Source organism: Rhinolophus hipposideros, assembly GCF_964194185.1.
Source record: "Rhinolophus hipposideros genome assembly, chromosome: 21".
Classification (NCBI taxonomy): Eukaryota; Metazoa; Chordata; class Mammalia; order Chiroptera; family Rhinolophidae; genus Rhinolophus; species Rhinolophus hipposideros.
The window spans coordinates 43,318,617-43,333,408 of NC_138067.1; the positions used below are offsets into that span (position 1 = coordinate 43,318,617).

Consider the following 14,792-nt stretch of genomic DNA (forward strand, 5'->3'; position numbering starts at 1 on the left):
CCACGGGCTCCCTTTGCCAATTCTCACCGACTCCATCACTTGGCTCAGCAGCTCCTCCTTACTCAGAGGATAGTCTTCCTTGGCGTCAAAGCCGAGGGGGTCCTCCCTACAGAGGGGTAACACAAGGGGGATATGTTCTTGGCCCACTAAAGGCTGATGGCTCTTCATTGCTGTCCCCAGAGACCCTTAGCCATGCTCTGGCCAGCCGTGAAGACCCTTTCCCCTCTGACCTACTCAGGGTCCATTGTCCTAGAGAGACCCTACTCCTCTGGTTCGCCCACTTCACCTTCTACTTCCCCTGAGACACACCTGCCCTCAGGTCTCCAAGAAACCCCAACACCTCCGTCCCATTTGTCCCCTCCCTCCTCCCTCTAGCCCCATGCCTCACAGATTGTCAGGGAGCTGAGGTGGGGCCATCTTCTTAGGAAGATCCTCGGGACTCTGGCCCAGCACCAGGAGGGCGGCGTTGGCCAAGCTGGAGGAGGTGTAGCTCTGGAAGAGGATAAGCCAGGGGTCAGCTCAGGCCCATCCCCGTGGCCTGGCCGCCAAGGCTCGGGCTCCTTCCCTCTACTTGCCGCATCCCCACCTGGACGGCTAGGAAGGCCTGCACAGTTAGGAGCTCCACCAGCCGCTTCTCAATGAGGCCCAGAAAGAGGCCGATGTCTCTGTCCCGCATGCAGGTCTTGACCCCCAGGAGGTCATTGATGATGGTGCTGTCACACTGGGCCCTGGTGAAGAGCTGCTGGATATCTGGGTGAGGGAGGCGGTGCCACAAGCTGTCATGGATCCAGTGCCCTCTGGGTGCCAGCCATCTCCTCCCCTCAAGTCCCCACTGTCCCATTTTATGGAGACAGCAAGCAAGTCTCCAAGATGGAGAGGGACTTGTGCCAGCGCAGACAGCCAGGCAGTGGGCAGGCATTGCTGTACACTTGGCACAGGGCTCGGAACCGCGGAAAGCAAATGGTGAGGGCGTCGAAGGAAAACCTAAAGGCACCTCCCCTCAAAGACTTCTTCACACAGCTCAGTAAGAAGCACCTGACTTCCATCCGAGTCCACAGCTCAGCATCTCAAAGAAACATGCGAGCTCCATGGGAGACGTTGGACATTCATGGAAGCAATGAGGCTGCTTTCTTTTTGTTGTTGTTGTTGTGTTGCTTTGTTTTTAATACCAGACCCCAGGTACACACGACTAGATCAATCACTGTCTTTGGTTGAGCCACAGGTCATTGTCATGACCCACTCTCACACCTGGCTGCCTTGTATTTATTTAGTTAACTGGTTATTGTTAATGAAACGAGGCACCCGTGATCTTTATGAAAACCTGCACCCAACAGCGTGGCATTCCCACCGGCCATCCTACACCTCCTCCACCCGCACTCCAGACTCCTGTATATACAACTTCCTCCCGCTGTCCCTCCCTGAACATCCCCCAGACCGCTCACTCTCATCCCCCAAACCCACTCCTCCCCATCTGCCCCTCAGGGAGGGGGCCTCACCCTCACCAGGCCACATGTGGGTGCCCCTCGTTCCTCCTAGTCCCACAAATGGTGGAGCTGGAATTCAAACCCAGGGCAGCCTGACTCTTGAGCTCTGCACTGGAAGGATGATGGATGGATGGATACTGGATGGGTGATGGATATGGAACGGTTGGATTAATGGATGGTAGATGGATATAATGGATGATGGATGATGGACGATGGATGGATGGATGGGTAAATGGATCATGGATATGGAATGGTTGGATTAATGGATGGATGGATATGGGAAAGTTGGATTAATGGATGGTGGGTGGATGGTGGGTGGATGATGGATGGATGGATGATGGTTATGGGAAGGACTGATAAGCAAGTACACAAAGTCATCAGTGAAATGCCTCCAAGTGGCGGGCGTGGGTCTGGGCCCTCTGCGTGCTCATTGCATCCTCCCAGATGAAGTGGGTCTGGCGCTCACCGGCCTTGAGCTTCTCCAGCTGCCCCTGTAATTCCTGGGAGAGGGTCTCAAGGTTGTCCGCCTCTGTGCGCACCTCATCCATGCGTTGCTGCAACACCTCCCGCTGCTGCTTTTGCAGCGACCGCCGGGTAGCCTCGCTGCTGCGCGTGCTCTCTATGGCCTCCTGCATCTGCTGGGCAGGGGCGGAAGGCTGGGCCCAGCTCCCGCAGAGGAGATGGTGCGGAGGGAGGAGCGCGGGCAGGGCTGGGAGGACGGAGCGGGTCTCACTCACCTCTTTGATCTCCTCCTGCAGATGCTCCAGCTCCGAGTTCTGCTCGTTGATGAAGTTAAACTCGGCGAAGTTGCGCTCCTCCACTGGGGAAGGGCAGGGAAAGGCGGGGTCCAGGGAAATGCAGACAGAAAAACAGAGACAGAGAGGCACACAGAAGGACAGAGAAAGAGGTGTTTCGAAAGACAACACAGAGACAAAGGCGGAGCGATATAGGCAGAGAAAGGGGCACAGAGAAACACAGAGCGAGTCAGAGTGAAAGAGATGGCGATGAAGTCACACAGAGACCCAGAAATACCGAGAGAGACGGAAAAGCAGAGAAGTGAGGGAGAGCACACGGTGGCGGTGGGCAAAGACGAAACCAGAGACAGAAGGCCATGCGGACGCGGGGAGAGAACCAGAGCGGACGGAAGATTTGAAGAAGGACCCCAGGCCCAGAATGAGGCGGGGGAAGAGCAAAGGGGAAAGGAGAAGGGGACGGCGGGAGACACGCGCCCAGCGAAATCGGACAGGAACGCAAAGACGCAGATGCAGACGTTCCCGAGAGGACCGAGCGATGCAGTGTGTGGAGGGAGACAGACAGGACGGGGGCAGGGGGCGGAGACGGGTGGGGGCGGGACGGGGAGGGGCCGGCAGTAAAGTGTGTGGAGCGAGCCCGACTCCCGGTTCTCCCGCGCAGGTGGGCCGCGATGGCGCGCAGTGCGCACTGATCGGGTGCAGGGGGCCGCGCCCCGGTGTCTCCGCCGTGCAGGCACTCACTTTCCAGGTACTTGTCCACCAGCAGGTCCGGCTCGCTCTCCCCGGTCAGCTGGGACAGTTTATTCAGGGTGTCCTCGTAGAGCAGCACCAGCTTCTCCTGGGAGGTCTTCCGGAGGCCCTCGACCACCTCCCCGGCTGGGGGGAGAGGGTGCGGTGAGCGCGGCCTCCAGGGCGGCCACTAACACAGCGGGGCCTCGGGGGTGAGAGGCGGTGCCGGGATGAGCCGAGGCTGCGGCGCCCTCCAACCACCGGGGTCGGGGGCACTAGGGCGGCGCTGGCGCGCCAGGCGGGGCAGACCCCGCGCTCTCCCGCGCCCCCTGCAGGCCGGCCCCGGACCGGGTGCGCTGAGACCCGGAGCCAGGCGCGGCCGCGCCTCTTTCGATGCCCTGGCCTGCGAAGGTGGCGACCCGGCCTCACCGCGTTTCTCGCGCTTGTGCACGGCGGCCGGGTCCGGCTGCCGATCATCATTCTTGAGCTTGAGGAAGCGGTGCAGGTTCTCCAGGTGCGTTATCTGCTGCTGCAGAGTCTGCACCTCCGTCTCGTTCTGGGACACCTCCTTGTCCGCTCTCTCGCGCAGCATTAGCATCTTGGCCTTCGCCTCCTCCCTGGTCAGGGAGACTGGAGGTTGGATTGGGGTCCGCCTGAGGTCTCAGGGCCGGGTGGGGTCAGTCTGGGGTTGGGGTGTGGATGGGGCAGTCAGCCTGGGGTCCCAGGGATGGGGCAGAATCCGGCTGCAGTTACCCGGAGGTCACAAAAGGCAGGAAATTTTCTGTGTTTCTAGAAGTGCGTGAGAATGGGGTTGCGGGGCGGAGTCAGGGTCTGAGGGCGCTGGGCCATGTAAGGGGCTGACGGCCTTGCCCACAGTGCACGCTGATAAGAGAAACAATCACACGGAATAAGCATTGCTAAGGCAGTCACTTAAACCCCAGGTGGCCGGCTACAGGGAAGTGGTGTCTGTGCCCCTCTCCCGCCTCAGTTCTCAGGGCCGCTATCAATTGCTAAACCCATTGCTAAACTAAGCTTAAGGCAGAGCCGTAAACAGCCTGGAGCCATAAACATCTGGAGCAATAGCTGATGCATGGTTTATATGGACTTGGTCTCCTTGTGGTTTTCGCCCCCCTCGTTTGCATATTGGAACTAACCCAGCCATCTTTCTTGTGCATTAAAGAATTATACTTTGGAGTAAAAAAAAAGAATTATACTTTGTGGGTTTTGCCCTATAAACCTGCCTTTCTTTGTTCTCTGCGAAGCCCAGTTCCCATGGCTGCCTGTATCTGCGTCTCCAGATTGCAATCCTTTTGCTCAAATAAAAGAACGACTTCTTTGGTTAACAGTGCACAGGACAGCCAGGAGGCTGGGCATTATTATATGGCCCATGGAACAGGAGGCAAGACGGCGATGAACGCAGTTACAGATTGTACTCAGACTCTGAGGGGGAGACCCAAGTGCTAAGGTAACTGTGCTGGAGTTTGGGGGTCGTGTGGTTAGAAATATAAGAGGCTTGAACCACAGGGCCTCGTTGGAGAGGTAGGTGACATCGCCAGCTCTTGAGCACACACCCTGTTAGGACCTTGGAGACACCCAAGAAGCCTCATTCACAACCCATTCCTGGCCTGCTTATCTGAAAATGTAGCTTCTAAGCTTTTAATCGTAGTGCAGCCAACTGTAAATTCGTTGTGCCCCAAGCCTTCTTCAAAGGCCACAGGATCCAAAGTCAGAGCGTCATTAGGCTGGGGGAACAGCAGGCCAGGCTCCTCGGGTCCCTGCCTATAGACCATTCTAGTTCCCACTGCCACACCTTTGCCAGCCTTGGTTGTCTCCACCAGTTTCCTGCGCTATTCAAAGTCCTTGAAGGCTTGCTCAGGTCAACCCTCCTGAGTGGGAAGCCTCCCCCGACACCAGTGACCAGCCCCAGCCCCACTGACCCCACTAGGCTCTGGTGACAGCCCATCAGGGATTAGGACTCACAGTTCTTTCTGTGCTTTGGGCTCCATGCCAGCGTAGGGGCAGGGAAAATGGAACCCGACTTCCTGAGAGCTGCTCCCTCCAGGGGGTGCTCTACATCAGTGTCTCTGTGACACAGGTATCATTATTATTATTGCCATGTCACAGTGGAGGTTCCAAAAGGGGATGTGACTTGCCCCAGGTCATCCAACAAGGAAGCGCAGGAGACACTGGCTGATCTGACAGGAAGTGTCAGTGATGACACCTGCCCCGCCTTCTATCTGAAACCACCCTGTCCTTGACCCAGTCAGGCTGCTCACTGTCATCAAGTGGAGGAGTGCTGGTGGAGGCTTGATCTGGATGATGCAAGACAGGCCAGCAGGCCATCACTGTGGGACTGGGGGAGAAGATGGGCCTGGCCAATCAGATTCTCTCCCCCAGGACCTGAACTGGGAAATGCTTAGCATGGGACAGCAGGAAGCTGACACTAGAAGCATGTATAGTGAGAAGCTACAAAAGGTCATGTTATGAAGAAGCCAAAGCTATGTGTGAGCAGAAGCCACGAGGTACAGTCAGGGCTCCGAAAGGGTCATGGAGGACCACAGGTAAGTAATGACAGAATTGGCCATAAAAAGGAAGTACTGACACATTGCTATGTGAATGAGCCTCTAAAGCACTACACTAAGTGAAAGAAGCCAGACACAAAATGTTACACATTGTGCGACTGCATTTACATGAAATGTCTGGAGTAGGTGAATCCATAGAGACAGGGAGTGAGCTAGTAGTTTCCAGGGGATTGGGGAAAAGGGGAAGACAGAGTGACTGCTTACTAGGGAAAGGTTCCTTTAGGACTGAGGAAAGTGTTTTCGATCTAGACAGAAGTGATGACTGTTCCACATTACAAATGTACTAAATGCCACTGAGGTGTATGCCTTCAAGTGGTGAGTTTTGTTTTGTACATCCTGACAAATCACCAAAACCATAAGTGGATTTGGGCTAGGACTGATGTCATGAGGGATCATGAGCCATGAGTAAGCAGAAGCCAGGAGATAGAAACAAGAGACTGAATAGAATAGGGAACCATTTGGAGCCAGACAACAGGGCTGACGCGCAGAAAGAAGTGGGAATGGCGTAAGAGGGAGCATGGAGCCCATGCGCCCCCAGAGACAGAGACAGACGCCAATAAGCAAAGCAGCATGGAGTCTTGATTCCACACGTCTCTTGATCTGAGTATGGCCTGAGAGACTCTGTCCCTGTCAACCAGCACTGAAAAATAACAATCTAATTACTCTCATTCACTGATGCTCCCCGGGTCCCAGGCCCCCGGTCACGTGCACCGTCTTACTTAATTCTTTCTCCATCCCTATGTGCTAAGTGCCAGGAACAGACTGGGCCCCAAGAGGTTGATTCATACACCCAAGGAGCAGGACCTTGCCCAAGGAGCTGGAAAATCGGTGCAGGAGAGAAAGGGGCACCTTATGGGGAAAAAAACGTAGGTTCTAATGATCAATTTCTTGAGTTTGGAACCCTTCATCTACTGCCTTAGGAAAAGATGTGTACTGAGTAATCCGGGCCCTACCTGATGGCGTAAGCCGAGGTGGAAGAGACTATGAGGGCTCTGATGGTGTCCCGCAGGAGCCGGATCTTCTGCAGAGAGAACAAAGCAGATCTCACTTCTTACCACCTCATGGCTATGGGGCTTTCCTTCAGGCTCCGCGTTCCCGAGTGAGAAGTGGGGCTCATGTGTAACATGGACTTTCCTAATTAGCAGCAGCTGGTAAAAGGAATTTTCAAAAGGTAGGAAGTAAACAGAAGCCAAACCCAGCTCAGAGGGCTTGTCCTGGAGAAACCCTCAAGCCAGAATATTCCTAAGAGCACCGACCCAACTTTCTGGTCGGGCTCAGAAATTTGTGTGAATTTCCTTATTGTGACCACATTCATCTGTTTCTAGTTCCACGGAAATGTCTTTGCAGTTTATGGGTAAAAAGGGTTCTTTCAGGTGAAAGAAGGGAGGAAATGATATACATATATATATATACATATATAATGTGTATATATATATATACACTAATGTATATACAATATACATATACACACACATATATACACATGCATACACATATATAATGTGTGTTAATACACAAACATACACATACGTATATGCTCATATCCACAATACATACATATACGTATGCATTATGTAGGCATACACACATACACACAAACATACACACATACACGCACACACACATTTACTTTTGCAAAAACAAACCCAAATGGATAGCCAGAAACTACAGGGGCTGGGTGGGAACAAAGTGGAAGAGATGGTGAAGAAATGGTTTTTCTCTGGAATACCTGTTGGAATAGTTTTTGATCTGGGGACACTGTTAATGGTTTACATATTCATAAAGAAACTTAAACCAATGATAGAGGAGAGAACTAAAACTAGATACAAACAGAAGCAAATGAACCTAACTGTATTTCAAACAAAGAACATAACCACATAGAAGACAAAAAAAAAAAAAAAAGAATTAATCCAAGTGACTTCCAAATACAATCATTTGAATAGATAAGTTCATCACCATACCCTTACGTTTGAGGGGTGGTGTACAGCTGTAGCCATTCTGGACCTCTTTTGTGTGCACTGTAGACTAAGCAAATGAGTAGGTATAAGAGAGGTAGAAAGAAGAAATGGGGAACATTCCGGAATATACAGTGATGTTGGATTGGAGTTAGAGGTGTCAACATGAACTCACGAATTTTAAAATTTAAAATGTGTGAGTTTCGTAGCTCTCTCCAGAGAAAGGGCTTCAAAGCAAAGACACCCCCATAGCAATGAGGACTCTTAGTGTCTGTATTTTGGCTTCTCAACACCTTCTCTGCACTAGGAAGAACCAGAACTCCCTGGAGAAACAGCTAATTCAACAGAACACATATAAGAAAACCTGGAATATCTTCCTAGGCCAGAAAGTAAGGAAGCACTCAAAGAGATGGTGGGCTTATAGAAAGGACACAGAAGTCAGCTTTGAGGGGTTCTCGCTAGCCAAATCTGGGACAATTTGAACATCATAATGAATAATTACCACTATGGATTATGACCCATAAAATAAAGTAAGAATACACGAATGCTTACTGATAACCCATAAATCTACAGGGAAGATGAGAAGGTCTTCCTTAAGTAAACTGCCATCTGATGAATGCAGGAGAAATGATAGAGCTGGAAAATCACCATGTGGCAGCCATTACAGTAATAATTATTCAGGCAAGAATCATTCACAGATATTGAAACAATCGAGTGACAGTGTGTCAGGAATAGAATTCACATAGTCTCCAAGAATCTCCCCAGACCACTTATTCATTACAGACAGGAAAACTACTACCGGAGAAGCCTGGCTAACCAAGTGACCAAAGTCTATGTCACTGGTTATGGGACACACTGACATCACGTGCTTCCCCCTACAGTGGACACAAAGGACACAATACCACTTCTGCAATATTCCACCAAAAATGCACAACCTGCCTGAAATCATGAAGAAAGACCAGATAAACCTATATTAAGGGACCTCGTACAACACAACTGGCCTGGGTGCTTCCAAAATGTCAAAGTCATGAAGACAAAGAAGGGCCAAGGGATGGTTCCAGATTACCGGAGCCAGGACAACCAAAAGCAACGTGGGGTCTTGAACTGGAGCCGAAATTCAAATTAGCTATAAAGGGCATCATTGGGACAATTATGAACTCTAAATATGGACTATTTAGAATTGTAACAATGTTAAAGCCCCTGACTTAGATAACTGCACTGTGTTTATGTAAAAAAAAATGGTCTTGTTCTTAGGAAATACAGGCTGAAGTTCTGAGGGACATATTGCCTGCAGTATTCTCTCAAATAGTTCAGCAAACATGATAAATGATTTTTGATTAAAATAAGAATTACATACACACAGAATAAACGTGGCAAACTATTAATCTTGGTGAAGGATATATAACCGTATTTTGCCATGTAAAATGCACACCCACGTTTTTGGCCCAAACTTTCAGGGGAAAATAGCTTTTGTTTTAATTTTTTAATTCAAATTTTTATTTGTTTACATTTAGGTACTTGTTTTTAGTATTATGAAGGAATTTTAGCATTTATTTTTTAACATATTATGGTACAAGAAATTTTATGTAACAAATAATTACAAGACACAAGAACAGAAACAAGGTACAAGAAATTTTTTGTACCCCTAACAAATTTAGGATATTTACACATCATAGAAGGCCAAGAACTCTTTGTTGTTGCAAGTTCGTCATAATTTCAACAAAACTGATGATCCTATTCCAGGGTATTATTTTGCATATAGATATTATTGATTTCTAGAGTTACACTTTTACTTATAAGCAGAAATAAAAGAGTTAAAAACACTTATATAGATACAGAATTAGTACTACTCATGTATAATGCGCATCCTTATTTTTCCCTCACAAATTTAGGCCAAAAGGTGCACATTATACAAGGCAAAATACGGTAGTTCTTTGTTCTATTCTTGCAGGGAAAGGAAGGTGGGGGCTGGAAGAGAGCACTCTTCAAAGGACTTCAAAGGTTATTCAAAAACCCACGGAATGTAAATGGTCTGGCTTGCTCAGTGGTTGCCCTGGGTGATAATAGCCAAAATGACATCTGTGCTTTCCGCAAATCTAAATGAGGTTGCTTCTTTGTTGGAGGCATCCTGGAACACTTTGACGGGTCTCCATTCCCTCTGAACTCAAGTAAACCTATGGCTCTGTCGATTCTGTATTTGAGGCCCAAGTGTTGGAAAAGGCAGGGTGGCTCCTGTCCTCCCCTCCACCCCGGCTGAGCCAAGGAGTCCTGGGTTTCAGGGCCACTGACCTTCTGCAGCTTGCGGTCCACGTTCAGATAGCGGGTCCTCTCCACCCGCAGGAGATCCAGCTCCTCCCGCAGGGCTGCGTTCTGTACCAGCTGGATATCAAAGCGACAGGTGACCTGGGAGGTGGGAGAGAGGGTGCAAGAGTCTGTCTGAAGCCTGGCCAGCCACCCTACTCCCCACGCAGCTGAGGAGGGAGCACCTTTCGGATATGGGGCCCATTCCCAATTTGGAAATCCTGAGAGCATCACCTGGCTATCTTTAAGGGCCCAGGCATCAGTCTCCTTTCCTTAGGGACCCTCTGTCTCTCCAGGATCCTGCCTCCTGACCCCATCAAGGAGTCCAGTGTTTCAGGCCCTCCCACATCTGGGAATCTGGTCCACTGCTTCCAGAACTTGACACCATGTTCCATCTTCCCCGAACCCCCGAGTTCAGTCCTGGAAAGAGCCAAGAGGCTGACCCTCACCCTATCCAACTGGTCTTCCAGGATGTTGATCCTTCTCTGGATCTTGGCCTTCTGGTCCACAATGACTCCCGGGGCCCCAGCAGCCTTACTATGGGCAAAGATCCGGGTCTCCCACTCCTGGATCTGGAGGAAAGAGAATGGCACCTGTTTGTTGGCTGAATGCCAGAGAAATTGAAAAACTGAGGGAGGGGATGAGTGGGAGGGTGAGTGGCTGAATGTGACTGACAGCTGCCACCCTGGTGGCCCCATCCATCTGCTCTACCCTTCTGCTGACAGTACTCAACCTTCCATGTGTTTCTGGCTTCCAACCACAGGCCACCCTCCCAGCCACATGACACGGGTCTAGACAATCACAGTGATTGGCCTAGAGATGGACATGTGACCCAGGCTGAGCCAACCTCAATCCTTTCCTAGTATTTGGGGGGAAATGCATGAGCTGGGTGGATGGGACTCCAGGATTCCCACTGTCATAGTCCCCACCACACAGAGTATCCTGGGAGAAAGAGGCCAATAGACAAAGTGGAGACCAGAGGCAAGAGACGATGAGAATGAACCGTGATGCCATTAGGGTCCCCAAGTCTGTTGTGCCTGAAACCAGCTTCCTACCTGTTCTCATGTCCACATTCATCTTTACTGATTTGGGGTATGCAGTCTCCCCAACTAAACTGGAAGTTCCATGAGGGCGAATTTTTGTCTTTTGTGCCTGACAGAGTAGGTGCTCAATAAAATGTTCAGACTAAATGAATAATGAATTGCTTAAGACTGTGTTTCCCAACTTGTATGCTGTTAAGGGTTGGATTGTGTCCCACAAAATTCACAGTTGACATTGTGAAGTGCCCAGGACCTCAGAACGTGACCTTATTTGGAGACAGGGTCTTTACAGAGGCAATCATTGGGGGAGGGGCCTTCATCCAGTATGACTGGTGTCTTTATCAAAAGGGGAAATTTGCACACACAGACATGCACACGGGGGGGGGGGACGCCATATGAAGATGAAGGCAGAGATCGAGGTGATGCTTCTACAAGCCAAGGAGTGCCAAAGCTCACTAACAAACCACCAGAGGCTGGGCGAGAGGCATGAAACTAACTCTCCCTCGCAGCCCTCAGAAGGACCCAACCTTGCTGACACCTTGATCTTGGACTTCCAGCCTCCAGAACTGTGAGACAATAAATTTATGTCATATAAGCAATCCAGTCTGTGACCGCCGCTCCCAGAAAATGAATGCATCCACCACGACACCCCAGAGCATGGCAACAAACTCACAGGGGACACCACGGGGCTGTTTTAAATTTTTGAGGGAGACACACTGACATTGGTCAGACACCACATGAACACAAGCTCAAGTTCGTCCCTTGGTTCAACAGGAGATGCGGCTGTATTCCTTTCAATGCTGTCACGTTTGTGACTTGAGTTTTCAGCAGTTGCTATGATAAAAATCAAATACCCAAAAATGTTTCCACTGTGGGAAATTGGATAAAATGCACAAGAATCTCTGTAGTATTTCTTCCAACTTCATGTGAATCTACTATTATCCCAGTAAGATTCCAAATTTTAAAAGAAAGGCAAGTACCGCACAGAAATCCACATGGAATGAGAGTGGTCATGTCCAATCTGACGTCAAGATCTGAAAAGCAGGACAGTGCCCAACAGGCACAAACAGCCCACAGGTAATGGTGGTTTTGAAGGATGAAATAACGATTTTTTTCAATGTATGTATATTATTTTTTCAAATGGTTTCTAGGTTGTGAGGATGAAAACACTTACTGGGTTGTTTGGTCCAAACTACTTAAGAAATGGAACTGTCCCCTCCAGGACAGTTCTTGAAGCCGGTTGTTACATTTTCAGGAATTTCATGAGTTAAATTGTTGGTAGCTTCACATTAACCGTTGCGTTAGTTTTCTATTTCTGCACGACAAATTGCCACAAATTTAGTGGCTTAAAACAACACTCATTTATTATCTCGAAGTTTCGATGAGTCAGGAATCCACACAGCTCAGCTGAATCCTCTGCTGAGGGTGTCACAAGCTGCCATCAAGGTGTCCACCAGGGCTTCAGTCTCAGCTGAAACTCATCATGTGGTTGGCGACAGAATTCAGTTCTTTGCAGCTATAGACTGAGATCTTCAGGTTCTAGGAGCCCCTGAATGGTCCCTGCCATGTGGCCCTCTCCAAGGCCAGCAGAAGAGTGTCTCTCTTCAGCCTGCTGAGGTGCAGTCTTATATAACATAACCTAATAAGGGAGTGACATCCCATAACCTGTGCCATATTCTATTGGCTAGAACCAAGTCACAGGTTCTGCCTGAACTGAAGAGGAGCGGATTATACAGGTGCATGGCTCTTTGAGGGTCACCTTCGGATATGTTCACCACAGTCAAGATGAGAGCATTTATGTTTGAAAATCAGCCAATGCTAACTAATCGGGGCACTTTTCCCAAAAAACTGGTTTCCCAGCACACCTTGACAGAGGTTTCTCTAGGGGCTAAAATATTGCGAAGAAATTATGGATTCCAAGAACAAAGAAAGTTTAGGAGTTGCTTGTTAAGAAATTCTTCCCAAGATTAGAAAACACTCTCCTCCAATTTTTAAAAGTATTCAAATTCTGCTTTTCACATTTAGGTGTCTAATCCCACTGGAATTTATGTTTTATATGGTGTGAGGTAGGAAATTTTTTGGTCAGATTTGCTGAGGGACACATGACATACAATAAAACTGCATATATTTCAAGTATATAATTTGATAAGTTTGACGTAAAAGTTTCATTGTGCCCCTTTGTAATTCCCCCCACTTCCTTCCTACAGCCCCCTCCCCCAGGCAGTCACCCATGTGTTTTCTTTGTTTTATTATTATTAGTTTCAGGTATACAAAGCAACATGATAGACATTTAAACCCCTCATAAATAGCACCACCCCTCAAGCTGCTATCCCTCTGACATCTTATATAGCTGTTACAATACCATCGACTATCTTCCCTGTGTTGTACTCCACATCCCGTGACTACATATACCTATATATTTAGTTATGGTTGACATTCAGTATTATCCTACTTCAGCTTCAGGTGTGCAGCTCATTGGACACAGTCCATGACGTGGTCCCCCTGATAAGGCCAGTGCCCATCTGGCACCTTCCATGATCTTTACACCATTGTTGATTATATTCCCCATACTGTATTAACTAGCAATTTACATTTCTTAATACCGTCACCTTTTTCACCCTGTCCCCCCTTCCCATCTATCACTCTGGTAGATCTAGTGCCTATCTGACACCATACATAGTTATTACAATATTATTGATTATATTCCTTATGCTGTACCCTACATCCCCATGACTACTGCATAACAACCAATTTGTACTTCTTAATCCCTTCCCCTTTCACCCATCCTTTACCCCCCTCCCATCTTAACGTCCCTCTAAGATTCCTTGTAATACTGGTTTGGTGGTGATGAACTCCTTCAGCTTTTTCTTGTCTGGGAAGCTCCTTATCTGTCCTTCAATTCTAAATGACAGCCTTGCTGGGTAGAGTAATCTTGGCTGTATGTCATTGCTTTTCATCACTTGTAATATTTCCTGACACTCCCTTCTTGCTTGCAAAGTTTCTATTGCAAAATCAGCTGACAGTCTTATGGGGGCTCCCTTGTAGGTAATTAACTGCTTTTCTCTTGCTGCTAAGATTCTCTCTTTGTATTTAACCTTTGGCATTTTAATTATAGTGTGTCTTGGTGTTGGCCTCTTTGGGTACATCTTGTTTGGGACTCTCTGTGCTTCCTGGGCTTGAATGTCTATTTCCTTCATCAAGCTAGAGAAGCTTTGTCATTATTTCTTCAAATAGGTTTTCAATTCCTTGCTTTCTCTCTTCTCCTTCTGGTACCCCTATAACGTGAATGTTGGTGTGCTTGATATTGTCCCAAAGGTCCCTTAAACCCGCCTCAATTTTTTGGATTCTTTTTTCTTTTTCTGTTCTAGTTGGGTGTTTTCTACTACCTTATCTTCTACATCGCTGGTTGGATCCTCTGCTTCTTCTAATCTACTGTTGATTCCCTGTAATATATGCTTCGTTTCCATTATTATATCCTTTATTTCTGACTCGTTCTTTTGTGTGGTTTTCATCTCAATTTTTATGCTTCCTATCTCTCTGTTGAAGTTCTCCCTGAGATCATTGAGCATTCTTATAACCAGTGTTTGGAACTCTATATCTGACAGATTGTTTATTTCCATTTCACTCAGTTCTTTCTTTAGAGCTTTGTTCTGTTCATTTATTTGGGACATGTTTCTTTGTCTCCTCATTTTGGCTGCCTCCTTGTGTTTATTGCCATGTAATAGGTAGAGCTGCTATGTCTCCCGGTCTTAATAGAATGGCCTTATGTAGTGGGTGTGCTGAGGGGTTCAGTGGTGCAGTCTTTCTGGTCACCTGAGCCACACGCTCCACGTATGTCCCTTGTGTGGGGCATGTGTGCCCTCCTCTTGTAGTTGAGCCTTGGTTGATAATTGCACATCAATGGGAGGGACTGACCCTTGGGCTCACTGGTTGTGAGGACTGGCCTTGA

At 48.4% G+C, this 14,792-nt stretch overlaps 1 protein-coding gene across 4 annotated transcripts in view; it reads right to left on the reverse strand.

Annotated features, from left to right (window-relative positions):
• ODAD1 (outer dynein arm docking complex subunit 1) overlaps positions 1–14,792 on the reverse strand; it is a 29,915-nt gene that overhangs the window by 5,204 nt on the left and 9,919 nt on the right. For 2 of the 4 annotated variants that reach the window (XM_081033126.1, XM_081033124.1), the window contains exons 5-14: positions 10,253–10,375; positions 9,792–9,905; positions 6,501–6,568; positions 3,395–3,582; positions 2,978–3,112; positions 2,222–2,304; positions 1,951–2,119; positions 587–750; positions 389–492; positions 28–106 (exon numbers count right to left, since the gene is read on the reverse strand). In XM_081033126.1, coding sequence (XP_080889252.1) covers positions 28–106; positions 389–492; positions 587–750; positions 1,951–2,119; positions 2,222–2,304; positions 2,978–3,112; positions 3,395–3,582; positions 6,501–6,568; positions 9,792–9,905; positions 10,253–10,375 — 1,227 coding nt within the window. Of the gene's footprint in view, positions 1–27; positions 107–388; positions 493–586; positions 751–1,950; positions 2,123–2,221; positions 2,305–2,977; positions 3,113–3,394; positions 3,583–6,500; positions 6,569–9,791; positions 9,906–10,252; positions 10,376–14,792 lie in introns of all 4 variants that reach the window. The other 2 variants (XM_081033125.1, XM_081033123.1) reach the window with 1 other exon arrangement.